Source organism: Leuresthes tenuis, unplaced genomic scaffold (assembly GCF_036924035.1).
Source record: "Leuresthes tenuis unplaced genomic scaffold, fLeuTen1.0.hap1 SCAF_1, whole genome shotgun sequence".
NCBI classification, from domain to species: domain Eukaryota; kingdom Metazoa; phylum Chordata; class Actinopteri; order Atheriniformes; family Atherinopsidae; genus Leuresthes; species Leuresthes tenuis.
The window spans coordinates 5,693,186-5,718,803 of NW_027325355.1; the positions used below are offsets into that span (position 1 = coordinate 5,693,186).

The following is a 25,618-nucleotide window of genomic DNA, read 5'->3' on the forward strand; positions in this document are numbered from 1 at the left end:
GCTAACACAATATTAGCATCCAACGTAGACAGGATAACGTTATTAGACTCACCTTCTGGCATTTACACAATGTTAGAAAAATTCTCTCAAAATTAGGCTCAGAGTCGCTGGATACGATTAACACAAAACATTTATTTCTTGCAAGAAAGAGACAAGTCCGCACAAATCCACACAACCTGTCGGGAAGATGGCTCAGAGTTGTCTTCCCGACAAAATGGTGCTCCAGCTATTTATGTTGTTTATGCTTGCTGATCACACAATGTTATGAGAAAAGGCGCTTTTCTCACCATTCATTATTATGGGAAGGAACATTCAATGTTATGGGAAAAGGTGCTTCTCTCCCCATTCCTTGTTATGGGAAGGAACATTCAATGTTATGGGAAAAGGCATTTCTCTACAGTTAATACTATGGGAAAGACTAGTACAAGAGTCAAAACACTTTTGCTTGAATCATAGAAGAGGAAAAGATGGAGGGACTCTTCTGTCATAGTATAACTATATAATTTTTCCAACATTCCCTCCTGTTTATGCTATGAAGTATTAAAACTCCAAAAACCCTGCACCCCGTACAATTAACATTGAATGTATTTCTACCGTTCGCAGTGCATAGGAGCGAAAAACCCATTTGCTTTATTTACAGGAAAATTCTCCTATGGTCCCATTCTCTCCTTGGCCACTGACCGCTTAGTCACTCACTCAGTATCAAAGGTCGCACTCCGAACCGTTAATTTCAATGAATGGTGATGGATCTAGGTGTGACCAGCAAACACAAAACGGATACACAACCAAAAATACATGGCAATAAGGATAATACAAAAATCAATAAAACTATGACTAAATGATTAATGAATAAAAATGGAAATATGAAATATGGGAAAATTGAAATATGAAATATGGAAATATGAAAAACATAACAAAAATTAATACAATGGAATAATAAAAATGGAAATATGAAAAACATAACAAAATTAATACAATGGAATAATAACAAAAATAGATGGCAATAAGGACAAAAATCAATAAAACTATGACTAAATTATTAATGAATAAAACTATGACTAAATCATTAATGAATAAAAATGGAAATATGAAATATGAAAAACATAACAAAATTAATACAATGGAATAATAAAAATGGAAATATGAATAACATAACAAAAATTAGTAACACAATTAATAAAATGGAATAATAAAAATGGAAATATGAATAACATAACAAAAATTAATACAATGCTGTTTATTCAGTGCAGTTCCGTCACCAAAACTGCAATCGTCTGCTTCTGGCGGAAAATCAGTCCGGCTTGGTCTTGAACAGTTAAGAATCTTGGAAGGAGAGGTTACTAGCACTTCACTTCCCGGAAGAGGTCTTTACCACCTCTTTTCCCTGTCTCCTTTGCATAGCCCTGTACATCTTCGACATCATCGTTTAACACTTCAAAAAGATTTTCATTAAACAAATAATTGAGAATTCACTCGGGGCCATGCAAGGTGCATTGTCCTTTAAACGTTATCTTCGCGTTGTTCTTCATCCTCATTTTCTTTATCTTGTATCTGCTGATACATCACGCGGGTAAGAGCGGTTTCAATCAGCTTCTGCGACAGTAGTCTCAAGCAAGGAATACAACAACAACCACAGATGATTATTATGGCTGAACAAACCGACAGAGATAGCAGGACGGATGTAATTAGTCCACTCCATCGGCCAAACCATTTCTCCATCATGTCCGTGAAGGGGTCGTTGATCCCTGAGTTCGCTATCAGTTCTGCCGAGAGTGATGTGAGACCCTCTAGGGCCTTGGTGATGCTTCCATCTGGAGAAGTATTGTTAGGAATGAAGGTGCAACAAATGGTTCCAAACATTTTACATACACCCCCTTTCTCTGCTAACAACATATCCAAAGCCATCCGATTTTGCCATGCCATAAGTGATGTTGGACCTAATTGCTCAGCAATACCTTTAAGAGCGTCCCTAGTGTAGTTTACAAAGCGCTGTTGGTTGTAATAGATGTAATTTATCCAATCGACATTCTTATTTATTGTTGCCCACCAGAAAAGAAAAGATTCAAATCCTGAAGCTATTTGGTTTCTAGCTTTGAACTCATCCGGAACCCCCCTAGGGACCCCAATGCTGTCCAAGTACACTCTGTTGTCAAATGAACCCCCAGGCGCAGTTGAACGTATTAGACGTCTCCGTCCCAGTCCCTCTGCAGAGAGATTCTTACTCACTGCCTTGAAATCCTCCAAGGCTAACAGATGGAAAGGCATCAGTAGTTGGGCCACTGCACAACTGCCTTGCCAATTGGGCGGAAGGACTGGCCTCAGTTTCCTATCCCCACACAGCCACCAGAGGTCTGCTCTCATGGAAGTCTGGTTCCGAAACCAAGATGCTGGGTAGTTACCTGCGTCCTGAGTGACATTGATGGATTCTTGACAATAATCTGACATGAGTGTACCCACATCCTTACTTGTACCCCTGTGAATGAAACATGTATAATTACCCTTATAAACCAACGCTAAGGGTGGTACATCTCTTTTCTTAACTGCTGGGAACAACAAAGAGATAGTTTTACATTGCTTTGTGATTGGTACAAAAGATTCATTATACAATTGTAATACACATTGTAAACTAGTGGGGTCAGATTGATGATGATCGCCTAAGTGAAATGGTACAGTTCCCAAGTATGGTCTGGCTTTAGCACATGCAATGCAATTAGATCGATTGTTTTGTCGTGCTGTATACACCATCCATTCAAGCCATTCATTACGATACTCCATAATCTGTTTCCAAGGCCAATTTGTCCTCGTAAGTTAGATCAGTGAGATATTTGATATGGCGCTCAGGGGGTGGTGTATTACTGAAGATGTTTGCATATTTGTAGGATTTGTTCTTGTGAGTTTTTTTTTCATTATCTGTTACCGTAATCATAAAGTTTCCGATCAAACCCTTTTTCATGTGAGCCTAACACCTGTGTCACTCGGTTTGGGTCTTTTTAAAGTTATAATGAGTGGATTGCATTCGTCAATCTTACAGTTTGGATCAAACTGCCCCTTAATGATGGATAAACGATCAGAAAGGGGGTCCGGGCCGGTTGATGCTTTTTGGGGTTTATAATTCCAAAGATGTGGTCCACTATTCGTTATTACAAAATTCCAACTGTTACATCGGCGATCCCCTGGAAATCTGGTACCTGCATAGGTTTCACAAATGTAATTTTCAGAGAATACATGGGCTTTCTGGTTGTCCTTACAGTTAATAACCGAGCAGAAATCAATCTCAGCCACTCCGTCCATTCCTGCAACAAAAAACAGGTTGACAATTTCTCTGTTGAATCTCATGGACCTTGTCTCTCTCTGGATCATCTGTGTGAAGAAGGTGGGAGGCAGAACAGTGGTATTTTCATATAACACTTTGTCCCTAGTTCCATTTATTTGTTTTTCATTCCAAATAATCGGGAGTACCAAAGTAAGAGCAATGACTAAAAGTACACAGCTGGTTCCTCTTAATCCACATAATCCCTCTAATCTGAATGGATGCCACGGCCGCTGCCTGTCCATTTCCCCTGTCTATTTTAGCCACACCCTATGTTCCCGTTTTAGCCGTTGTTTTCTTCACTGAGGTTGAGACGATCCCCCTCCTGTTGAGAGAATTCCCCTTTGTAGTCAGACTTATGCCTCAGAGAACTGTGGTGGGTAACAAATTTTTCCCTTCTTCTAAAAGCTGTGGCCTTATTAGTTTGCAATGGGATAAGTGAATCCAGGAAGTCCTTTCTGCTATTTTAGCTGCTGTGGGTGTTGTAAGTAATACCTGATATGGCCCTTCCCACCTTGGAGTTGACCAGTTCTTTTTCTTTATCACTTTGATGAGGATCCAGTCACCGGGTTTTACTGTCTTCAGCGCTTCCTCCACAGGTTCACCTGGAACAGAATTGACAGAAGAGATCTCTCTGCTTGTTAACATTTTCACCATGTAATCTGCTAGAGTTTCTTCTCTTTCTTCGTCATGTCTGGAGAATGGTTTTAATTGTGGGAGTAAAAATGGTCTGCCATACATAATTTCAAATGGAGTTAATCCTGTATTCGTTGGAGTTACATGCATGTTTAGGACTACTAGTGGTAAACAGTAAACCCAGTTCTTTTTAGTTTCTTCCATGATTTTCTTCAGTCTTGATTTAATTATTCTATTGTGCCTCTCCACCAAACCTGCTGACTGTGGATGATATGCACAGTGGTTTCTGAGATCTATTTGTAAGTTCTTTGCCATTAGAGAGATGATATTGTTTACAAAATGTGTCCCATTATCACTATAGTTTTTTTCAGGAATTCCAAATCTAGGAATTATTTCTTTTACCAATGCTTTTGCTACTGAGAGTGCATCTGCCTGTGTACATGGAAATACTTCAACCCACTTGGAAAAAACATCGATTATCACCAAGCAGAATCGTTTCCCTTTACATTTATTTAGTTCAATGAAATCCATACAAATGTGTTGAAAAGGGTACGTTGGTTTTGGGAATTGTCCTCTTCTTGGTCTTAGATTGCCCTGTGGATTGTGTTTTGCACAGATTAGACACATTAGACAAAAATTCTTTGAATAATTAATGAAGCCATACGCGCTAAAGACTTTGTTTATTGTTGCAGCCATCCCTCCTGCAGAGACATGACATGGTCCATGACTCACTATTGCAGCACATCTAAATAAGCCTTTTGGCAGTATGGGCTTCCTTTCAGGTCACTCATATAAGTTTGATTGTGTGTTGTAAATGGCACCTTTATTTAGCCATTTCTGTTTTTCCAGTGTTGGGGCGTTTTTTTGCATATCACATAACACTTGATGGTTTATTCCTGTATCAGTTTCTTCTTTCGAGAACAGGAGGAGGTTCTCTGTAGGCAGCTGAGCAGCTTTTCTTGCTTCTTCATCTGCCTTTCTATTACCTTTTGAAACATAATCCGTGTTTTTAGTATGCGCAGTGCATTTACATACTGCTACTTTAGTAGGAAGCAGGATAGCATCTAATAATGCTAAAATCTAATTTTTATGATTTATAGCTTTTCCAGTAGAAGTTGTCATTCCCCTGTTTTTCCATTGTTGTGCAAAAACATGAACTGTTGAGAAAGCATATTGACTGTCAGTGTAGATATTCACAACCTTACCATTTCCTAATTTGCAAGCTTCCGTTAAAGCTACTAATTCGGCTGCTTGAGCAGAGAATTTCTTCGGTAGTGGTTGCTTTAAGAGAGTTTCAGTTTCAGTTACTACAGCAAAACCTGTAGCATTTGTTCCATCAGTATTCTTCTTGCTGGAACCATCTACAAACATAGTTATTTCTGCATTTTCATAGGGAGTATCAGTCAAATCCGGTCTGGGCAAAACACTGATAGATATTTCTGCTATACAATCATGTGGCTCCCCATCCTGTGAAGTAGGCATCAATGTGGATGGATTAAGTGTAGTACATCGTTCCACAGTGAGGTGTGGCTGTGAAAGGAGAACAGTCATGCAGGAGAGATGTCGGGAGGGGGATAGATACGAGATTTTGTTCTGCAATAATATTACAGCCACAGCATGAGGTACTTTAAGTGTTAGTGGGTGAAATAACACAATGGCTGCTGATGAGAGCACTGCCATCGAGGCAGCTACCACTGCTTGAACACAAGGTGGCAGTGCTCTGGCCACTGCATCCAATCGGGAAGAGTAGTAGGCAATTGGTCTGGATTTTCCCCCATGTGCTTGAGTTAACACTGATGTCATATATCCCTCTTTGCAATCCACTGTTTAGACAAAGGGTTTTGAGTAATCTGGTAATCCTAGCACAGATGAACTGACTAACAGTTGTTTTATTTTTAAAAATGCCTCGTCTGCTTCTGGTGTCCATACTAAAGAATCTGTGGCAGCCAAGGGGGTGTCATAGATTAAGGCAGATAAGGGGGCTGTAATGAATGCATAGTTCGATATCCAACTCCTGCAAAAATTAATAACTCCCAGAAAGGACATCATTTGTCTTTTTTTTTTGGTTTTGGTGCTTGCAAGATTGCTGTCTTTCTCGCTTCATCTAAATGTCTGCCTTCTTGTGAGAGATCGTAGCCCAAGTATTTTACAGTAGTTTCCCACAGTTGTAATTTGTTTTTACTGACTTTGTGACCCTGTTCCGCCAAGAATTGCAAAAGCGCTAGTGTGTCTATTTTGCAGTCTTGTTCTGTCGGTGAAGCCAATAAAATGTCATCCACATATAACAACACTTGGCTGCCATTTGGAGGATTGAATTTGGCTAGGTTAGCTGACATTGCTTGAGAGAATATTGTTGGTGATTCACAATATCCTTGTGGAAGTCTGGTATAAGTGTATCTTTTCATTCTGTAAGTGAAAGCAAACCAAAATTGACTATCTGGGTGCACAGGTACAGAAAAGAAAGCATTACTTATATCAACAACAGTGAAGTACTTATTCCTCGGTCACAAATCATTTAACAGAGTATTTGGATCCGGTACTGTGGGGGCCCGTGGCACAACAGCTTTATTAACTGCCTGCAGATCCTGCACCATCCTCCAACCAGTGGAGGGAGGAGCCTTTTTCACAGGAAACAATGGAGTGTTACATGGAGAGTCAGGACATTCCACTATAAAACCTGATTTAAGAGAAGCTTCCAAAATTGGACCTATTCCTTCCTCAGCCTCAGGTTTAAGTGGATATTGTCTTTGATGTGGCCTGAAAGAAGAAAGAGGAGTTATACAGACGGGTTCGACATTTTTTATTAGTCCCACGTCTGCTGCTCCCTTCGACCACAAGTGTTCTGGTACCCCTTTTATTTCTGCTTCTTCACTTTCAGTGAGTGTGAAAATGGATCAGAATCTGCTTTTTTGTTGCCATATCTGTCCTTCTAGGTGCACATTTGGTTTTGCGTGTGTGGTCCAATTTAATGGAGTAGTATATGCATCCAATATCTCGGAATATTCTATTCCTGGTTTTACTTCCTCCCAATCTGAGGCTTCTTCACATGCAGTCACAAACACACCTAAACGCCTCCAGTGGTCGTCTGTGGATTTGAAGAGTGACACATGAGATGCATTACATGATCTTAAAACCTTTCTCATGCTGGGGGAGAGTGAACAACTAGCTGCGCAACAACCCTCTTTATTCCAGTATAAGTGTTTCAATTTTAACATGGTCTGTTTTTCTTTGAAGAATTGTTTCTCATACTTTCTGTCAGGCCCTTGAGTGTATTTGAAATACATAGTGCAGTGTAATTCCTCTGGTGACCTGAGGGTGAGCTCTCCTGAGACGTGTTCTTTTGCTTTTTTAAGGAGTGGAAGCGCGATAGAACTGGGGCCTGTAGAAACAAGATCCAAACTATACCAGTATGAAGGTGGTCTCGCGAATGCTTCATTCGGACAACGGTTAACCCTTTTTCTTCTGGAACTATCCCTAGTTTCAATGCATGAAGTATGTCTCTTCAAAGCAAATTACAGGGACACAGAGTGGACAAGACAACTTGACAATCAGCACTCACTCCAGTCCGTGCATCTTTTACTGTTAAGAGTTTTGATAAACGCTCAGGATGGCTCTTACCATTTGCTGATTTGACCCAAATAATTTCGTTGGATTTCTCAACTCCAGGAATGTCATCAGGGTGAATTACAGTTCGTGTTGCACCTGTGTCGCATAGAAAAGTCACCTCCGCCCCTAAAACATTCAGTGTAATCTCAGGTTTGACATCATACTGTAACATTAGTTCGATTCCCTCCAGGTTCAACACTTCCTCCATCCTGGTTACAGCTGGAGTTGTTTTCTCTTTATCTAGTCATAATTGACTCCCAACCTCATCCTTGCTCCTGCAGTCTTCAACTGTTGTTCATAAGGAGAGTCAACATCCCCATTTTCTGGCGGACTCAGTCCACTGTGGAATTCAAACACCTCTTTTAGTCTATGATTATATAGATCAACATCTTCCCATTCCTTCTGCACACAATGGTTAATTTGGTTCCAATCAGCCCGTTTTGTATATTTAGTTTCAGTTCGTTTCAGTAAAGCTTCAAATCTGTCGGCTAGATCTCTTGACTGATACTGCAAAACTGCTCCATGAGTATTAAGGGCACTCCAATCACCACGGATCACACACCAATCCGCTCTCATCACATTTCTCACTGCTTTTTCCAACTCCAAACCATTCAACCTGTAGCTCTCATACAGATTCTTTAGGCTACCTTTAAACCCCTTAACATTTACTTTTGGGTGTGGAATGTCCTCCGTTGCTTTTCTTACATCCTCAGCTGTCCATGGTCGGTAAACGTACATGAATTCACTTTCCTCCTCCCCCTCTCTCGGATTAGGTACTTGGATCATGGGCAAATTCTCAACGTCCTGGCTAGCTGGATCACGGTACACCTTCCATGCAGAACTAAAATTTTTCCCTGACCTAGTTACTTGTGTCTTATCTCTCTTAATGATCTTTTTTAACTCCCCCTCTGGATACAAAGGTTCCAAAGGTGGGGAGCTAGGTTGGGGTGACAACCCACTGGTAGCTCCCGAGATACTATAAGCTGGTGGACTTTTCGCTATCGAGTTGAGTTCCGGATGTCTACTCTTATAAACTGTATTTACATCCTCTTCATCTATCAGCGTAAACACCTCTTTTTGTTGCTTATCTATCTCCTTTTTTCTCTCTCTGATTTTCTCCTCTGTGCCTCAGTGAGCCAGGCCTTGGCCTGCACGAGACCGTTCTTTTTATTTTTATTTTTATTTCTACGGCCTGCTCTCTCTATATCTTTTATTAATTCTGCGCACTTTTCAACGTTGAAATTCTCTTCAAACCCAAATTTTCTCCCATCTGTCTAAATATTTAATATTTTCGGGGTTTTTCTGAAACATGATTTTAGCACTGCCACTTAACTTCCGGTTAGCTTTAAAACAGTTATTTCCCATACTGTACTCTTGCAGCTAATCAATTTTCAGTGGAGTTATTTTGAGTACTACTGAATGAAACACTACTTCTGTCGTTATGTCACGAGCAACAACCAGACTCCAATGTTTACTTCAACTCAGTTAGTCAGTAATACATTTTTCTGTCGTCACCATCAGCAACATCACACACCAGCAGCTGTTTCACTCTTATACAGACATAGCAAATAAACCAACACTGCAGCAAAGAAGGAAAAAACAACAATTTAACAAACAAATAATTCAGCAACCAGCCCTCTTAGCAAAACAAACAATTCTGTCACAAAGCAACAATTCAACAATGAAACAAACAATTTAACAAAAAAAACAGGCCCTTTACCATCAGCAACAACACACACACACAGCTGTTTTACTCCCATACATACATAGCAAATAAAACAACACTGCAGCAAAGACTTTAACAAACAATTTGACAAACAATTTAACAAATAACCATAGATGGGGGGCAACAATTCAACAACCAGCCCATTTAGCAAACAAATGTTTTAACAACCAGACGTTCAACAAACAAACAATCAGACGTATGACACAAACAAAACTAAAATGGATTTAATTCTTGCGATATTTCATCGCAAACTCTCTTAAGAAAGATTCTGTTTCTAACGCGCGGCGCGGAGTTATTTATTCCTGTAGTCTTCTCACACAGACTATGGACTGACCTTTGCTGACTGCTTCTGCTATCCTGGTTTAATAAAACACACATAGACCTTTCACCTTTCCTGACTGCTTTTACAGTACCAGCTAAAAGGCTACTTACAGTACTAAAGGCTTTTTCTTTGATCCACCTTTGCTGACTGCTTCTACTATGGGTTAAACCAGCACAATTTACACACAGTTAACAGTTAAAAGGCTTATTTCCTTTGCCTCACCTTTTCTGACTGCTATTATGTTTTCATGGGTTAATCCTATACACAGTTAACAGTTAAAAAGCTGACCTTTTCTGACTGCTTCTTTTATGGGTTAATCCAGCACAATTTACACACAGTTACCAGTTAAAAGGCTGACCTTTTCTGACTGCTATTAGGTTTCTATGGGTTAATCCTATACACAGTTACCAGTTAAAAGGCTGACCTTTTCTGACTGCTTCTTTTATGGGTTAATCCAACACAACCCACACACGGTTACCAGTTAAAAGGCTAACTTTTTCTGACTGCTTCAATTGTGAGTGTTCCAACATAACTTATACACAGTTAAAGTTAAAAGGCTTCTTTACTAGGTTGCATTTGAAATAGTAATATCCATCCATCATCTGCCGCTTATCCGGGGGTCGGGTCGCGGGGGCAGCAGCTTGAGCAGAGAAACCCAGACGTCTCTGTCCCCGGCCACTTCCTCCAGCTCTTCCGGGGGGACCCCGAGGCGTTCCCAGGCCAGCCGAGAGACATAGTCTCTCCAACGTGTCCTGGGTCTCCCCCGGGGTCTCCACCCAGTGGGACGTGCCCGCAACACCTCCCCAGGGAGGCGCCCAGGGGGCATCCTAACCAGATGCCCGAGCCACCTCATCTGACTCCTCTCAATGCGGAGGAGCAGCGGTTCTACTCCGAGCCCCTCCCGGATGAGTGAGCTTCTCACCCTATCTCTAAGGGAGAGCCCAGACACCCTGCGGAGGAAACCCATTTCGGTCGCTTGTATTCGCGATCTTGTTCTTTCGGTCACTACCCACAACTCGTGACCATAGGTGAGGATGGGAACGTAGATTGACCAGTAAGTAGAGAGCTTCGCCTTCTGGCTCAGCTCCCTCTTCACAACGACAGGTCGGTGCAGAGCCCGCAATACTGCAGACGCCGCACCGATCCGCCCGTCAATCTCCCGCTCCATTCGTCCCTCACTCGTGAACAAGACCCCGAGATACTTGAACTCCTCCACTTGGGGAAGGATCTCATTCCCGACCCGGAGAGAGCATTCCACCCTTTTCCGGCTGAGAACCATAGTCTCGGATTTGGAGGTGCTGATTCTCATCCCAGCCGCTTCACACTCGGCTGCGAATCGCTCCAGTGAGAGCTGAAGGTCACGGCCTGACGACGCTAACAGAACCACATTATCTGCAAGAAGCAGAGACCCGATTCTGAGGTCGCCAAATCGGACACCCTCAACGCCCTGGCTCCGCCTAGAAATTCTGTCCATAAAAGTTAGGCACAGAATCAGTGACAAAGGGCAGCCCTGACGGAGTCCAACTCTCACCGGAAACTTATCCGACTTACTGCCGGCAATGCGGACCAAACTCTGGCACCGGTCATACAGAGACCGAACGGCCCCTATCAAGGGGTCCGGCACTCCATATTCCCGGAGCACCCCCCACAGGACTCCACGAGGGACACGGTCGAACGCTTTCTCCAAGTCCACAAAACACATGTAGACTGGTTGGGCGAACTCCCATGCACCCTCCAGGATCCTGCCGAGGGTATAGAGCTGGTCCACTGTTCCACGGCCAGGACGAAAGCCACACTGCATCTCCTGAATCCGAGGCTCGATTATCCGACGGATCCTCCTCTCCAATACCCCCGAATAGACCTTACCAGGGAGGCTGAGGAGTGTGATACCCCTATAGTTGGAACACACCCTCCGGTCCCCCTTTTTAAAGAGGGGGACCACCACCCCAATCTGCCAGTCAAGAGGCACTGTCCCCGATGTCCACGCGATGCTGCAGAGGCGTGTCAGCCAAGACAGCCCTACAACATCCAGAGCCTTGAGAAACTCAGGACGGACCTCATCCACCCCCGGGGCCTTGCCACCGAGGAGCTTTTTGACCACCTCGGCAACCTCACCCCCAGAAATGGGAGGCCCCGTCTCCGAGCTCTCCGACTCTGCCTCTTCCGAGCACGTGTCGGTAGGATTGAGGAGTTCCTCGAAGTACTCCCCCCACCGACTCACAACATCCCTAGTTGAGGTCAGCAAAGCCCCGTCCCCACTGTAAACAGTGTTGACTCTGAGCCGCTCCCCCCCCCCTGAGACGCTGGATGGTGGACCAGAATCTCTTCGAGGCCGTCCGGAAATCGTTCTCCATGGTCTCACCGAACTCCTCCCAGGCCCGAGTTTTTGCCTCAGCAACCGCCGAAGCCGCGGCCCGTCTGGCCTGTCGGTACCTATCAGCTGCTTCCAGGGTCCCACTGGCCAAAAAGGCCCGATAGGACTCCTTCTTCAGCTTGACGGCTTCCCTCACCACTGGTGTCCACCAGCAGGTTCGAGGGTTGCCGCCACGACAGGCACCGACCACCTTACGGCCACAACTCCGATCAGCTGCCTCGGCAATGGAGTCACGGAACATGGCCCATTCGGACTCAATGTCCCCCACCTCCCCCGGGATATGGTTGAAGCTCTGCCGGAGGTGGGAGTTAAAGCTCCTTCTGACGGGGGATTCTGACAAACGCTCCCAGCAGACCCTCACAATACGTTTGGGCCTGCCAAGTCTGATTGGCATCCTCCCCCACCAGCGGAGCCAACTCACCACCAGGTGGTGATCAGTTGACAGCTCCGCCCCTCTCTTCACCCGAGTGTCCAGGACATACGGCCGCAAGTCCGATGATACAACCTCAAAGTCGATCATCGAACTGCGGCAAAGGGTGTCCTTGTGCCAAGTGCACATATGGACACCCTTATGCCTGAACATGGTGTTCGTTATGGACAGTCCATGACTGGCACAGAAGTCCAACAACATAACACTACTCTGATTCAGATCGGGGGGGCCGTTCCTCCCAATCACACCCCTCCAGGTCTCACTGTCATTGCCCACGTGAGCATTGAAGTCCCCCAGCAGAACGAGGGAGTCTCCGGTAGGAGCATTCTCCAGTGCCTCCCCCAGAGACTCCAAAAAGGGTGGGTACTCTGAACTGCTGTTTGGCGCATAGGCACAAACAACAGTCAGGATTCGTCCCCCCACCCGAAGGCGGAGGGAGGCTACCCTCTCGTTCACTGGGGTAAACCCCAATGTACTGGCACACAGCCGGGGGGCAATAAGTATGCCCACACCTGCTCTGCGCCTCTCACCATGGGCAACTCCAGAGTGGAAGAGAGTCCAACCCCTCTCAAGAGGACTGGTTCCAGAGCCCAAGCCGTGCGTCGAGGTGAGTCCGACTATATCTAGCCGGAACCACTCAGCCTCGCGCACCAGCTCCGGCTCCTTCCCCAACAGAGAGGTGACATTCCACGTCCCAAGAGCTAGCTTCAGTAGCCGAGGATCAGACCGCCAAGGCCTCCGCCTTCGGCTGCTACCCAGCTCACATAGCACCCGACCCCCTTGGCCCCTCCCACGGGTGGTGAGCCCGTCGGAAGGGGGACCCACGTCATCATTTCGGGCTATGCCCGACCGAGCCCCATGGGCACAGGCCCGGCCACCAGGCGCCCGCTGCCGGGCCCCACCCCCGGGCCTGGCTCCGGGGGAAGGCCCCGGTGTCCCATATCCGGGCAAGGGATCACGAGGTCCAAATTTTTTGTTCATCATAGGGAGTCGAAATAGTAATATTCTTAGGAAAATAGCAACGCCCCAATTTATTTAAAGGCCTCCAGTTTCCACCAATTGTTAGTTAATTAATCAAAATTTTCCCTAATAATCACACTATTTCTCACCAACAATAGTAACACAAAGGGTTCCTTACCATAAATCCACTGGTAAGTTAAACAACGAAGAATCCAGCGAGTCTGTCCACTGATTCAAAAATAGATCCTTTCACCTTTCCTCCAGCCAGTGGCAGCCGGCCTCTATCAGAAACTCTGCTGAGAGGACTTCAGTTAGGAATCCTGGACTCCCCCGTGCACGGTTTCAGCTCCGATTCTGGAAGGTGGAAAGGAGTTAGAATCCGGCTCGAAGGACCATTATGTCAGAAAAATTCTCTCAAAATTAGGCTCAGAGTCGCTGGATACGATTAACACAAAACATTTATTTCTTGCTGGAAAGAGACAAGTCCGCACAAATCCACACAACCTGTCGGGAAGATCGCTCAGAGTTGTCTCCCCGACAAAATGGTGCTCCAGCTATTTATGTTGTTTATGCTTGCTGATCACACAATGTTATGAGAAAAGGCGCTTTTCTCACCATTCATTATTATGGGAAGGAACATTCAATGTTATGGGAAAAGGTGCTTCTCTCCCCATTCCTTGTTATGGGAAGGAGCATTCAATGTTATGGGAAAAAGGCATTTCTCACCAGTTAATATTATGGGAAAGACTAGTACAAGAGTCAAAACACTTTTGCTTGAATCATAGAAGAGGAAAAGATGGAGGGACTCTTCTGTCATAGTATAACTATATCATTTTTCCAACGGACGTCTAAAGCGTTCAACTGTGCCTGGGGGTTCATTTGACAATAGAGTGTACTTGGACAGCATTGGGGTTCCTAGGGGAGTTCCGGATGAGTTTAAAGCTAGAAACCAAATAGCTTCAGGGTTTGAATCTTTTCTTTTCTGGTGGGCAACAAAAAATAAGAATGTTGATTGGATAAATTACATCTATTACAACCAACAGCGCTTTGTAAACTACACTAGGGATGCTGTTAAAGGTATTGCTGAACAATTAGGTCCAACATCACTTATGGCATGGCAAAATCGGATGGCTTTGGATATGTTGTTAGCAGAAAAAGGGGGAGTCTGTAAAATGTTCGGAACTTTTTCCAAGGCCCTGGAGGGTCTCACATCACTCTCGGCAGAACTGATAGCGAACTCAGGGATCAATGACCCCTTCACGGACATGTTGGAGAGATGGTTTGGCCGATGGAGTGGACTAATTACATCCGTCCTGCTATCTCTGTCGGTTTGTTCAGCCATAATAATCATCTGTGGTTGTTGTTGTATCCCATGCTTGTTCTTATGGGGTTTAAAATAAAGCTATAGAAAAAAAAAATCAGGTTCAGTTTTAGGTCCAACACCTTTTGATCTTTATATGCTTTCCATTATTTCCATAATTAGGCTGATAACACCCAGCTTTACATGTCCCCGGGCCTGTAGGTTATCTTATAAATTGTATCTCTGCTATTAAAACATGAATGGAAGAAGATTTTTTACAGCTCAACCACGTCTGTGGAACAGAAGATGTTAATGCTTTTAAAGCCAAACTAAAGATCACCTTTCTGACCTGGATTCTATTGGAGTTCATATTCCTTTTACTTCTGCTCACACCTTTTTACCTTGTTGTGATCATTTCGAGATGATGCTGCAGCTTTGCAGCTTTTACCATTTTTTTTTATGTTTGAGCTGCAAAGTGTAACGACCTTTGATGGATGAGGACTCAAAACCCACAACTCAAGGAAGGTATGTAAAAAAAGGGTTTATCTAAAAAAAAAAAAAACTAAAGACACTCACAGGGAGGATAATTACAACGAAGATTATCTTTATCTTAACTCGCTTGACGGACATGGGTGACTTTTCAGCAGGGCTTCTCCTGCTGAAAACTGACTGCACTCTATGTCCGTCCCTATAAGTCTTTACTGCAAGGAGTGATATTGACCAAATTCACTGTACATGCATCTAGTAAACACAGAGAATGTTACACAGAATGTAAAGGCAAACCGTTAGTTACAGTTCTATATATACTGCATTATTGTATTCATAATTATACTCTTAAAAGTACAAGTTATCCAAAAAGTTACTTCAGTAAATATAAGTCGTTATTACCCACCTCTGATAACACTTGCTGATTTCTCATTGTGTCATATGATTGCCATCTAATGTGACATTAAAACTATCTACATTCTTTCTGCTTTCATTTCCTACTCTTCATAAAAATATTTAACTTTTTTTTTTATCTGCGTCGTTCTTTTTCAGTAGCCTCTTCACTTGGGCTACAGGACATTTTGACATTGCACAGTAAAAAACATTTCTCTCCATGCTGGTAGCTGACCCGTATATATTATATCTACGAGTAGACCAACGCTTACTTCTCTGAACTGATGCGCTGATGTGCGTTCCCGTCGGGGGCACTTGTTTTTTGGTAAGCAGTCTCTTTTCGGCACTACACCAGAAGCAGGTGTCACGTAGTACGCCCGGGGAACGTCATCAATTTCAGCTCCTCCACTCAATGAAGCAAGCCGCCCCCTCTGGTACTCACACAGAAGTAATTATGAGCAGGATAAGAATATGACATAGTAAACTGAATAATACACTTAAGATAATGGGGAAACATCCAACTGGGCAGTGTAGCTGTGGGCAGAGGGAGACAGTGAACATGTGATGATAGCATCCTAGATATGGAAGGGAGAGGGAAAGAATGAAAATAGAGCTGCAGAACACAGGAATAAGAGAATATAATCTGAAAGTTATAGTAGAATAAAGAAGGGAGGAAAATAATCATAAGATTCCTGGTGTCAACTGGAATAATTAAAATAATATAGAAAAGAATAACTAGAAAGAATTTTAGTCCAGTAGATGGCGGCATATGCAACATCAAGGATGCCAGCTGCCATTAAAAATCAAATAATAATAAGAAGAAGTACTTACACACGAAATCATTCACTCATGTCCTACCCCCTACTCCCTATATAGGAAAATAAATGTAGTGCACTCTATAGTGAGCTCAACAGAGAAATCTTTCGGACACCATCTCGGCGCCGGTAATTAAGTCATCGCTGTTGCACAATGAAAACGTTACATTAATGTCGTCTCACGCAATTTTGTCTGTTTACAATTGCATTTTTGTTAAATTAGAGGCTTTTGATTACTGTCATGTAATTTTTATTTTCGTATTTTGTTTTCTATCTAAGCATATTTTTATATTTTATTATCTTGGCTCTTTAGTAACAGCAAGTTACAGAGTGGAAAATTCACTAGGAAAAAAACAACATACTGTTATCTAGAAAACTCTGGTAGCTCTATCGAAATGCCGTCTTCCATCAATCTGGTCGTGTTTCTTATAACTATAATTATTCAATCTATGATGATACGGAGAAGAATTGGAATTGCGAGAGAGAGTGAAGGGAGAAGACGTGCTGCTCTTGTAAGACTAGCAAGAAGTGTTAGCCTGCTTTTTACTGCCTTTTTAATTAGAGTAATATATATTTTTTAATTCTCTGAACAATAAACTACCCTTCGTCAAACTACAATCCCTACGTGCGAAACTTCCTGAACCTTAGGCAGCTCCTTTATTTACAGTCTCACAATATTGGACAAACTGAGTAATCCAGTTGTGTCTGAGTAGTCAGATTCACTCAGCTTTTATTCACACACTGTACTAGACATCATTAATAAATGGCGAATTAAGCTTTACTTATTAAACGACCTATGTCAATTTTCTAGATAAACCTGCAACCATATCTATTCCTAAAGTTTAAACATTCATTCAGCGTCTGTCTGCCATCCCTTACTAGCAGCCCAGAAAATTTTTGGCAATGCATTATGGGATATCTTGCTCCGGTTGGAGACCATCGGACAGTGTTGCTAGGTGTACGATAATTGTCGTATTTGTAGGAAATTTTGCCCTGTGTACGATCAACAATCCCCCCAAAAATACGATAATTTGACCATTCTGTAAATGTGTGGTTGTTATCAGCCTGTCGCAACTGTCTGTTGGATTTTTTTGTGAACACTGAAGGCATTTGCATTTACATGAGACAAGTTTCAAGCCAATCGTGCTTTTCTATGTGAGCTACGAGTGACGTGCATGCGTTTGCCTCAGAAGTTCCTAACAGTAGGTGGCCTTCAGGCCTCATGAGCTCATTTGGCTCATTAGGTCCCAGTCGTCATTGTTTACGGGGACATTTACTAAAGCAACTGTGGGGCTGCTGATGCTCAGCCGTGAGTGTCTGTTAGACGCTGTTCTACACTAGAGTGAAATTAGCGCATCACTAGACTTGTTATTTTGGTTATGACGGATAGTTTTCTTCAAAATACGACAATTCTATGTCTCTGGTATGATCATACTACATTTCCCACCTGGCAACACTGCCATCGGATGCTCACTACATTTCGCGTTGAATTGTGGGATACATTGAGTGCATTATATAGTGAGCATAAAAAATCCCTTAACATTCGGACACCACTACAAAATGGCGTGGTCCCTATACAATGAACTATATCGTGGTTAGGGAGTGATTTTTGACACAGCCATAGACATATACGTCTATGTTTACATACACGTTTCGAAGCCTCAGCACATCTGCGAACATCGCTACAGGAAGCTGCACGCAGGTAAGACCAGAAAAGAATACATGTAGCGGTCAAACATTTGCAGAATTGTCTTCAAAGTGCTATAAATCATTGGTTTGATTCCTGCACTTGGACACTGGCAGCCAGAACAAGCACCAGAGAGTGAAACCGTTAAAATAACCTGGCTGCTATTCATATTTAGCATGTCCTGCTAATGCTAATACTCTACAGACCGTACTATAAGCAGTGCACAATACCAGAAACACAACCTTAGCTATAGATATCAATAAGCCGGCCAGATGGACAAATACAATAGAGCTTTATCATTTTACCTATGTGTGAAACAGACTTCTGGCCCTTTTTCTTACTCTTTTCTTATTTTTTGGATCAATAACAGACACACATTAGGCCCATATCGTGGTCTAAACCAATCAGAGATAGTGAAGGGCGGGACCTCCCTCTGATTGGTCGTGATTTAGATATTCGTGTACGTGTGTATCAACGTTTGAATGCGTGTGCTGCGGTCAGACAGAGAGAGGTGAGTGGCCTCGGCCCATCAGATTTAGAATGGAAATTGCCGCGGATGATAAACTGAAAAGAACTCTTGACAACTTTTTCGTGAAGAATGTTAAATTAAGGCCTGATTCGTCCGGAAGTCATAACCAGGGTCTCAAGCATTGAGCGTGACAGTCACGTTTATCGGTCTTTTGTGACGCACTCCCGCCACACACCGTATTGTATTCATATATAATATGAATTTCTCTGGCGCGCCGCTATGGAAACGGCAGGAAATAAACACGACTCCCACGAATTAAATTTAGTTTTATTTATATAGCGCTAAATTACAACAAATATCGTCTCAAGTCACTTAAATAATATAGTCCAATTCAAGACGATTGGAGATAAATTCATTGTAATCATAAGCCAATTAAATCCAATTAATTAATTTAGAAATAATCCAATTCAATCATATAGAGCCAATTCAAAAACAACATCCCAGCTAAGGAAACCAACGGATTGCACCAAAACTTCTCTTCAGTCCAATCTCCCGTCCTGAGCATACATGTGGCGACTGTGGAGAGAAACGACTCCCTTTTAACAGGAAGAAACCTCTGGCAGAACCAGACTCAGGAAGGGTGGCCACCTGCCTCGACCAGCTGGGGTTTGGTCTCTTCATGTTACATACTGCTCAATTTTTTTTACTTTGCACAGCATTCCAGAGAGGAAAGGTGTGACAGATGAGGTCTCCCAGCAGTAGCAGTTTAACTATGGGATGTTTCAGGATTACCCGAGCCATCCCTAACTATAAGCTTTATCAAAAAGGAAAGTTTTAAGCCTAATCTTAAAAGTGGAAAGGGTGTCTGCTTCCCGGACATTTACTGGCAGCTTATTCCACAAGAGAGGGGCCTGATAACTGAAGGCTCTACCTCCCATTCTACTTTGAGAAACTCTGGGAACAACAAGTAAACCTGCAGTTTGGGAGAAAGGTGCTCTGTTAGGAAAATATCTTACAATGACGTATTTTAAGATATGATGGAGCTCGGTCATTAAGAACTTTATATGTGAGGAGAAGAATCTTAAATTCTATTCTGAATTTAACAGAATTTTAAATATTTTTAACTTTGACCTAGTGTGGTTTAACATTCGGCACGCTACAGCTGAATCTTATTGTATTTACTCACAATTGCAGACAGAGTCCATCAGTCGGAGGACCAGGACCAGGATGGAGCAGCAGAACCAGGATCCAAACCCCTCCACTAGGAACAGAGCCAGCTCATCCTCTGGTTCCACCGGGCTACAGGTCAGTGTGGAGGATGCTAAAGACACGAGGAAGAGTGTCAAAGCTCTGTGTATCCTCTGATCGTTCTGCTTTTCCATCAAATGTGGAGAAAGTGTCAAAGTTAGTGTTTTTCTCTGTTAAAAACAGCAAAGTGTTTCCTGGTTTCATCTCCTCGCTCTGAGCAGCAGATACAGATGTGCTTAGACTGAACATGTGCTGCAGGCTGAATGATCTGCTTGAAGAAAATCGGTGGGCAGATTGTTGTGGTGGGACGTTTTCTGGCTCTCAGTCTTCAGATTTGAGAGGTTCAGGAGCTAATCTTCATTATTTGTGTTCAAAGTATCTGAATTACATGAATTAAACCTGGTGGTAATACTTCTGGGTCTTTAATGGTTTGATGACAGGTTTGTAGAACTCTCTACCTCAGGGTAAAGAGTTATTTTAGAGAGAAACAAAGGTTGAGTTAAAACAGTGTTTCTCTGATGGCTGTTGAGCTTAATGGCTGCAGACCTATGGGTTGTAAGCTGGAACAAAGGGTTAGTGTAAAGAATGTCATGTATTACCACCACTGTTACTTTTATTAATTTAAACCAGGGGTGCCCAACCTTGTTTGACCTAAGATCTACTTTTCAAGTTCAGCAACCACCCGAGATCTACCAGTCCAGTGTCAATATCACAAACCCACACCCATCATTTCCAACCTGCAGTAACTAACCACACAACACTTTTTCTTGTTGTCACACAACCACTACACATCACATCAAAACCCCTCCCTCTCTCAAACACACACACACACGCACACAAATAAGTTGATCCAAAAAGAGCTGTCAGGTTCAAGGCACATCTTCTGAGACTGGGATACTTCTCCTCCACCAGTAGTTTCCAGAACACTACATGCTCTCCAGGTTGATCTAAAAAAGTGATTTGACTTTGGCAGCAATGTCATCAACATCAATACTTGTACCAAATGGATAACAGCTGGTTAAAGGCTCGATGGCTCCAAAGTCAGTAAAACGCCTCTCAAACTCAGACAAGATGCTCTGAACATGCTCCTGATAATGTGCACTGTCAAGCTGTGTCACACCTTTACCTTAACGTTGTACTTCTGCTTGCATGTGAGGGAAGTTGTGCAGGTTACCACTCTGCAGCCTGCTTGACATCAGCTGTATCTTGCTTTTAAACTTGTTCACTGAATTCATCATGTTGAACACATCTTTACCCTTGCCCTGCAGCACTAAATTCAGTTCATTGAGCTCACCAGTGAGATCATTGAGGAAAGATAAATCGAAAAGCCAATTTAGCTTGGTATGGTAATCCACATGTTTTGAAAACTTCAGGAACTCCTTGATTTCAGGGAACAGCTCCATAAATCTGGCCAAAAATTTACCTCTGCTTAACCACCTCACATCCGTGTGAAGCAGCAGGTCTGTGTGCTCAGCATCATTCTCCTCCAAGTGAGCACGGAAAAGCCTTCTCTGCAGACTCCTGGCCTGAACTGAACACACAATCTTCATCGCAATATTCATCACGTCTTTCATATTTAAAATCTTTCCACACAACGCTTGCTGGTGAATTATACAATGATCATTCAAGATATCCAAGAATGATTCACTTTCTTTGCACAGTGCAATGAACCCACTAGTGCGGCCCATACCGCTGCCTCGAGAAAGGCTTCCTTCACAATTTTGCCGTCTTTGAATGGCTTCTTGTGTTTAACAAGGACGTGACTGACGCAATAGGAAGCAATAATTGCGGCATAATGAGATAATTGAGTGAAAGCTGCCCCGCTGAACATAGTGGGTCTTGGCTCGTTTTCCCTCAGCCGTGTTAATGTTTAGGAGTGTGTAACCGCTCTGATCGCAAGCTGCTTGTTACAGGTTGACAGCTGTCAATTTTCTGTCATGCATGTCACACGCAACCTTAAGTTAAACGTGATCTACTTTTTTCCAGTGTTACAGAATTCACAGTAAAGCTGACTTTGACTTAGACTTTGAACAGAATCTAAGTCTTCTGCCTCTCTGTCATTGCAGAAATGTATAGCCCAAGAGGGATCCAGATGGCACTGCTGTAAGCACTGTGGGGAAGTTTACAAAAGATCATCACAGCTGAGGTATCATCAGAGGCTTCATACTGGAAAGAAATCGTACAGCCGTGGTCAGTGTGGAGCAGCTTTCACTACATCTTCTCATCTTAAGACACACCAACGTATTCACACAGGAGAGAAACCTTACAGCTGTGATCAGTGTGGAGCAGCTTTCGCTATAATATATAACCTAAAGACACACCAACGTATTCACACAGGAGAGAAACCATACAGCTGTGGCCAGTGTGGAGCAGCTTTCACTACATCTTCTCATCTTAAGACACACCAACGTATTCACACAGGAGAGAAACCATACAGCTGTGGTCAGTGTGGAGCAGCTTTCACTACATCTTCTCATCTTAAGACACACCAACGTATTCACACAGGAGAGAAACCTTACAGCTGTGATCAGTGTGGAGCAGCTTTCGCTATAATATCTAGCCTAAAGACACACCAACGTATTCACACAGGAGAGAAACCTTACAGCTGTGATCAGTGTGGGGCCGCTTTCGCTATAATATATAGCCTAAAGACACACCAACGTATTCACACAGGAGAGAAACCATACAGCTGTGGTCAGTGTGGAGCAGCTTTCACTCAATTATCTCATCTTAAGACACACCAACTTATTCACACAGGAGAGAAACCTTACAGGTGTGGTCAGTGTGGAGCAGCTTTCGCTACAATATATAGCCTAAAGATACACCAACGTATTCACACAGGAGAGAAACCTTACAGCTGTGGTCAGTGCGGGGCAGCTTTCACTCGGTTATCTCATCTTAAGACACACCAACGTATTCACACAGGAGAGAAACCTTACAGCTGTGGTCAGTGTGGGGCAGCTTTCACTAGATCTTCCAGTCTTAAGAGACACCAACGTATCCACACAGAAAAGAAACCTTATATCTGTGGTCAGTGTGGGGAAGCTTTCACTCGAGTATCTAGTCTAAAGAGACACCAATGTACTCCCACAGATAAATGATTGGTTTAAATCAACAACCTATTTTACGGCAGATAAGAAAACATTCATCCAGGAGAAGCAACAGGAACTACCAATCAGAAGCCTTTTCTTTCTTCAGATTAAAAATCTTTTGTGTGGATTACCACCTTTCTCTTGTCAGGACTTTTGCTCTGAATGTTCTGTGAGTAGCACATGTTTGAAGAATGATTGAAAGTAATTAAAATATGTTTTCATTGTTTTAACTGTGGACAGATCTCCCACCGTTCAAGACAAACATGGCAACAATTGTGAGTTGATGAACAGAACAATATACAATCTGTTTGAAACTAGAGACATCTTTTATTCTCTTATACTATACATATTTGTTTTGTTTAAAGTTATAATTCACAAAGTCACATTGCACCAACTGTGGGTATTTATGTAAACATACAACATCTGTAGAAGCAACATATAATTTCAGTTTGATGTGAAGTCTAACTTTCCACTCATCTGTATTTCATTGTTCTGCATTTTAGTGAAGGTCAGATGTCAACATTTCTCATGCTTTTCATGTTCTTGCTAATGAGCTATTTTTTTAAGAAAATGTGTGTTTGGTTACGAGGGAAAGTTGGACTTATATTCCCCAAAGACCCAGAAATCTTTAACAGTCTGAAAAAGTTTTGGAGTTGTTCCCTGTACTTTCCAGACAACTGTTTAATGACTGAAGATGAAAGTTAAGGCTGTTCCAACACTAAAAGGGCACAAGGCTCAACTTCAAGCTGTGAAACTGTTTCAAATGTCTGTTGTGTTGGTGTCAAGAAAATTCTCTCAAAATGACTCAGAGACAATTAACACAAAACATTTATTTTCACAGCAAGGAGTCTGCATGACATATCAGGAAACTGACACAGAGTTGTCTGAGTTAAAAAGATTATACTATTGCTATTTATGCCACACAAGGTCATGAGACATTCAGTGAAACAAGGTTTAGATAGAAGCTGAAATAAGATAGATAGGCCTTCTCCAGCACCCTTGACCCTTGTACCTGTGACGGTCCTCAAACAATACGTGGAACAGAACAATGAGAGTTAAACAGTTCTCAGCCCCACCACAAAATCTTTTCATTAATTTGGATGAAATCATCCTTTCTTCATCATATTCTCATTAATGATCAGAGCTGAGTGAGATTTCTTTGAAAAGACAGAATAAACAGGACTTGATGGCTTTCAGTTTTCTTCCAGAGCAGAAATCACAGGCCACAGCTTCAGGTCCAGCATGGCAGAGATCAGCAGGAGCAGCTTGGAGTCCAGTCTTCTTCAGCTGCTCCACTAAATCGGCTAACATGGTGCTTTTCTCCTGGACAGGCCTCGGTGTGAAAGTTTTCCTGCAATGAGGGCATCTGGGAATTCCCTTCTTATTCTTTCCATTCCAGTAGCCTTTAATACAGTTCATGCAGTAGCTGTGTCCACAGGGAATAGTCACCGGATCCTTCAGTAGATCCAGACAGATCGAACAAGAGAAGGTTTCCAGGTCCAGTTTAACCCTTTTCTTTTGTGTGACTCTCAGAGCAGAAACACCGTCTGTGCTGTGATACAAAACTAATTCCACCTCCTTTTGTTGCAGCTGATCTTCACTTAAGAGCTCCTCTACTCTCACACAATGGTTTCACACATCCTCCCACCTTCAGATCAGTTTGGGGAGGGAACAAGGACGTTTCCGCTTGAAATTTATAAATCATGATCTTCTTCTGAAATGTTAACCTAAATCTTCTCCCTGGTGCATTCAAGTGTGTGACATGAAACATGAGCTCTCATACGGCTGTTGGACTTCAGAAGAGGTAAAAGCCTGCAGAGTTGAGCTGCCTGAAAACTAAAGCTGACCCCTAACCTGCAAACTTTCTGTACTCCTGGCTGGCTGGACCAGAGTCCAGAGAAGAGTCCAATATTAGCTCTTAACTCACATGTAGATTTGACCTATTAAAGGTTTGTTAAGACTGCATTGTCATTTCAACAATTGTCATCTCAAGGCACTTAAATAATATAGTCCAATTCAAGCCAATTGGAATTCAATTAATTAATTTCAAAATGATCAAATTAATTCATGTAGAGCCAATTAAAAAATAATATCCTAGCTAAGGAAACCAACAGAATGCACTGAAACTTGTCTTCAGTCTAATCTCCCGTCCTGAGCGTGCCTGTGGCGACTGTGGAAAGGAACGACTCCCTTTTAACAGGAAGAAACCTCTGGCAGAACCAGACTCAGGAAGGGTGGCCATCCGCCTCGACCAGCTGGGGTTTGAGAAGACAGAAGAGGGTGAAAAAACACCATAACACCATTCAAAGGATACCTGTTGAAACAGGGAAACACAACTTAATAACCACAATAATGTCACATGTACATAATAGCAATTGAGAAATTAAACAGGGGGAAAAAGAGAGCAAAGTGAGGAAAGGTGTGACAGATGAGGTCCCCCAGCAGTCTAAGCCTATAGCAGCTTAACTATGGGATGTTTCAGGATTACCTGAGCCATCCCTAACTATAAGCTTTATCAAAAAGGAAAGTTTTAAACCAAATCTTAAAAGTGGAAAGGGTGTCTGCTTCTCGGACATTTACTGGCAGCTTATTCCACAAGAGAGGGGCCTGATAACTGAAGGCTCTGCCTCCCATTCTACTTTTAGAAACTCTGGGAACAACAAGTAAACCTGCAGTTTGGGAGTGAAGTGCTCTGTTAGGAAAATACCTTACAATGAGATCTTTAAGATATGATGGAGCTCGGTCATTAAGAGCTTTATATGTG

At 42.7% G+C, this 25,618-nt stretch overlaps 2 protein-coding genes and 1 long non-coding RNA gene across 3 annotated transcripts in view; 2 read left to right on the forward strand and 1 right to left on the reverse strand.

The window, feature by feature from the left end:
• The window catches only part of LOC140295535 (NLR family CARD domain-containing protein 3-like), a 173,162-nt gene that overhangs the window by 31,824 nt on the left and 115,720 nt on the right, over nucleotides 1-25,618 (forward strand). The window lies entirely within an intron of this gene.
• On the reverse strand, nucleotides 1,178-18,417 carry LOC140318390 (uncharacterized). Its single transcript, XR_011917895.1, has 4 exons — nucleotides 18,351-18,417; nucleotides 15,816-15,974; nucleotides 13,543-13,718; nucleotides 1,178-3,915 (listed from the first exon to the last, which is right to left on the reverse strand). It is a non-coding gene; the product is annotated as an uncharacterized lncRNA (long non-coding RNA).
• LOC140315933 (uncharacterized) lies at nucleotides 17,822-24,070 on the forward strand. The gene is made up of 3 exons (XM_072393932.1): nucleotides 17,822-18,060; nucleotides 19,709-19,819; nucleotides 21,829-24,070. The coding sequence occupies exons 1-3, from the start codon at nucleotides 17,995-17,997 to the stop codon at nucleotides 22,861-22,863; spliced, it is 1,212 nt and encodes a 403-aa protein (XP_072250033.1). The 5' UTR covers nucleotides 17,822-17,994; the 3' UTR covers nucleotides 22,864-24,070.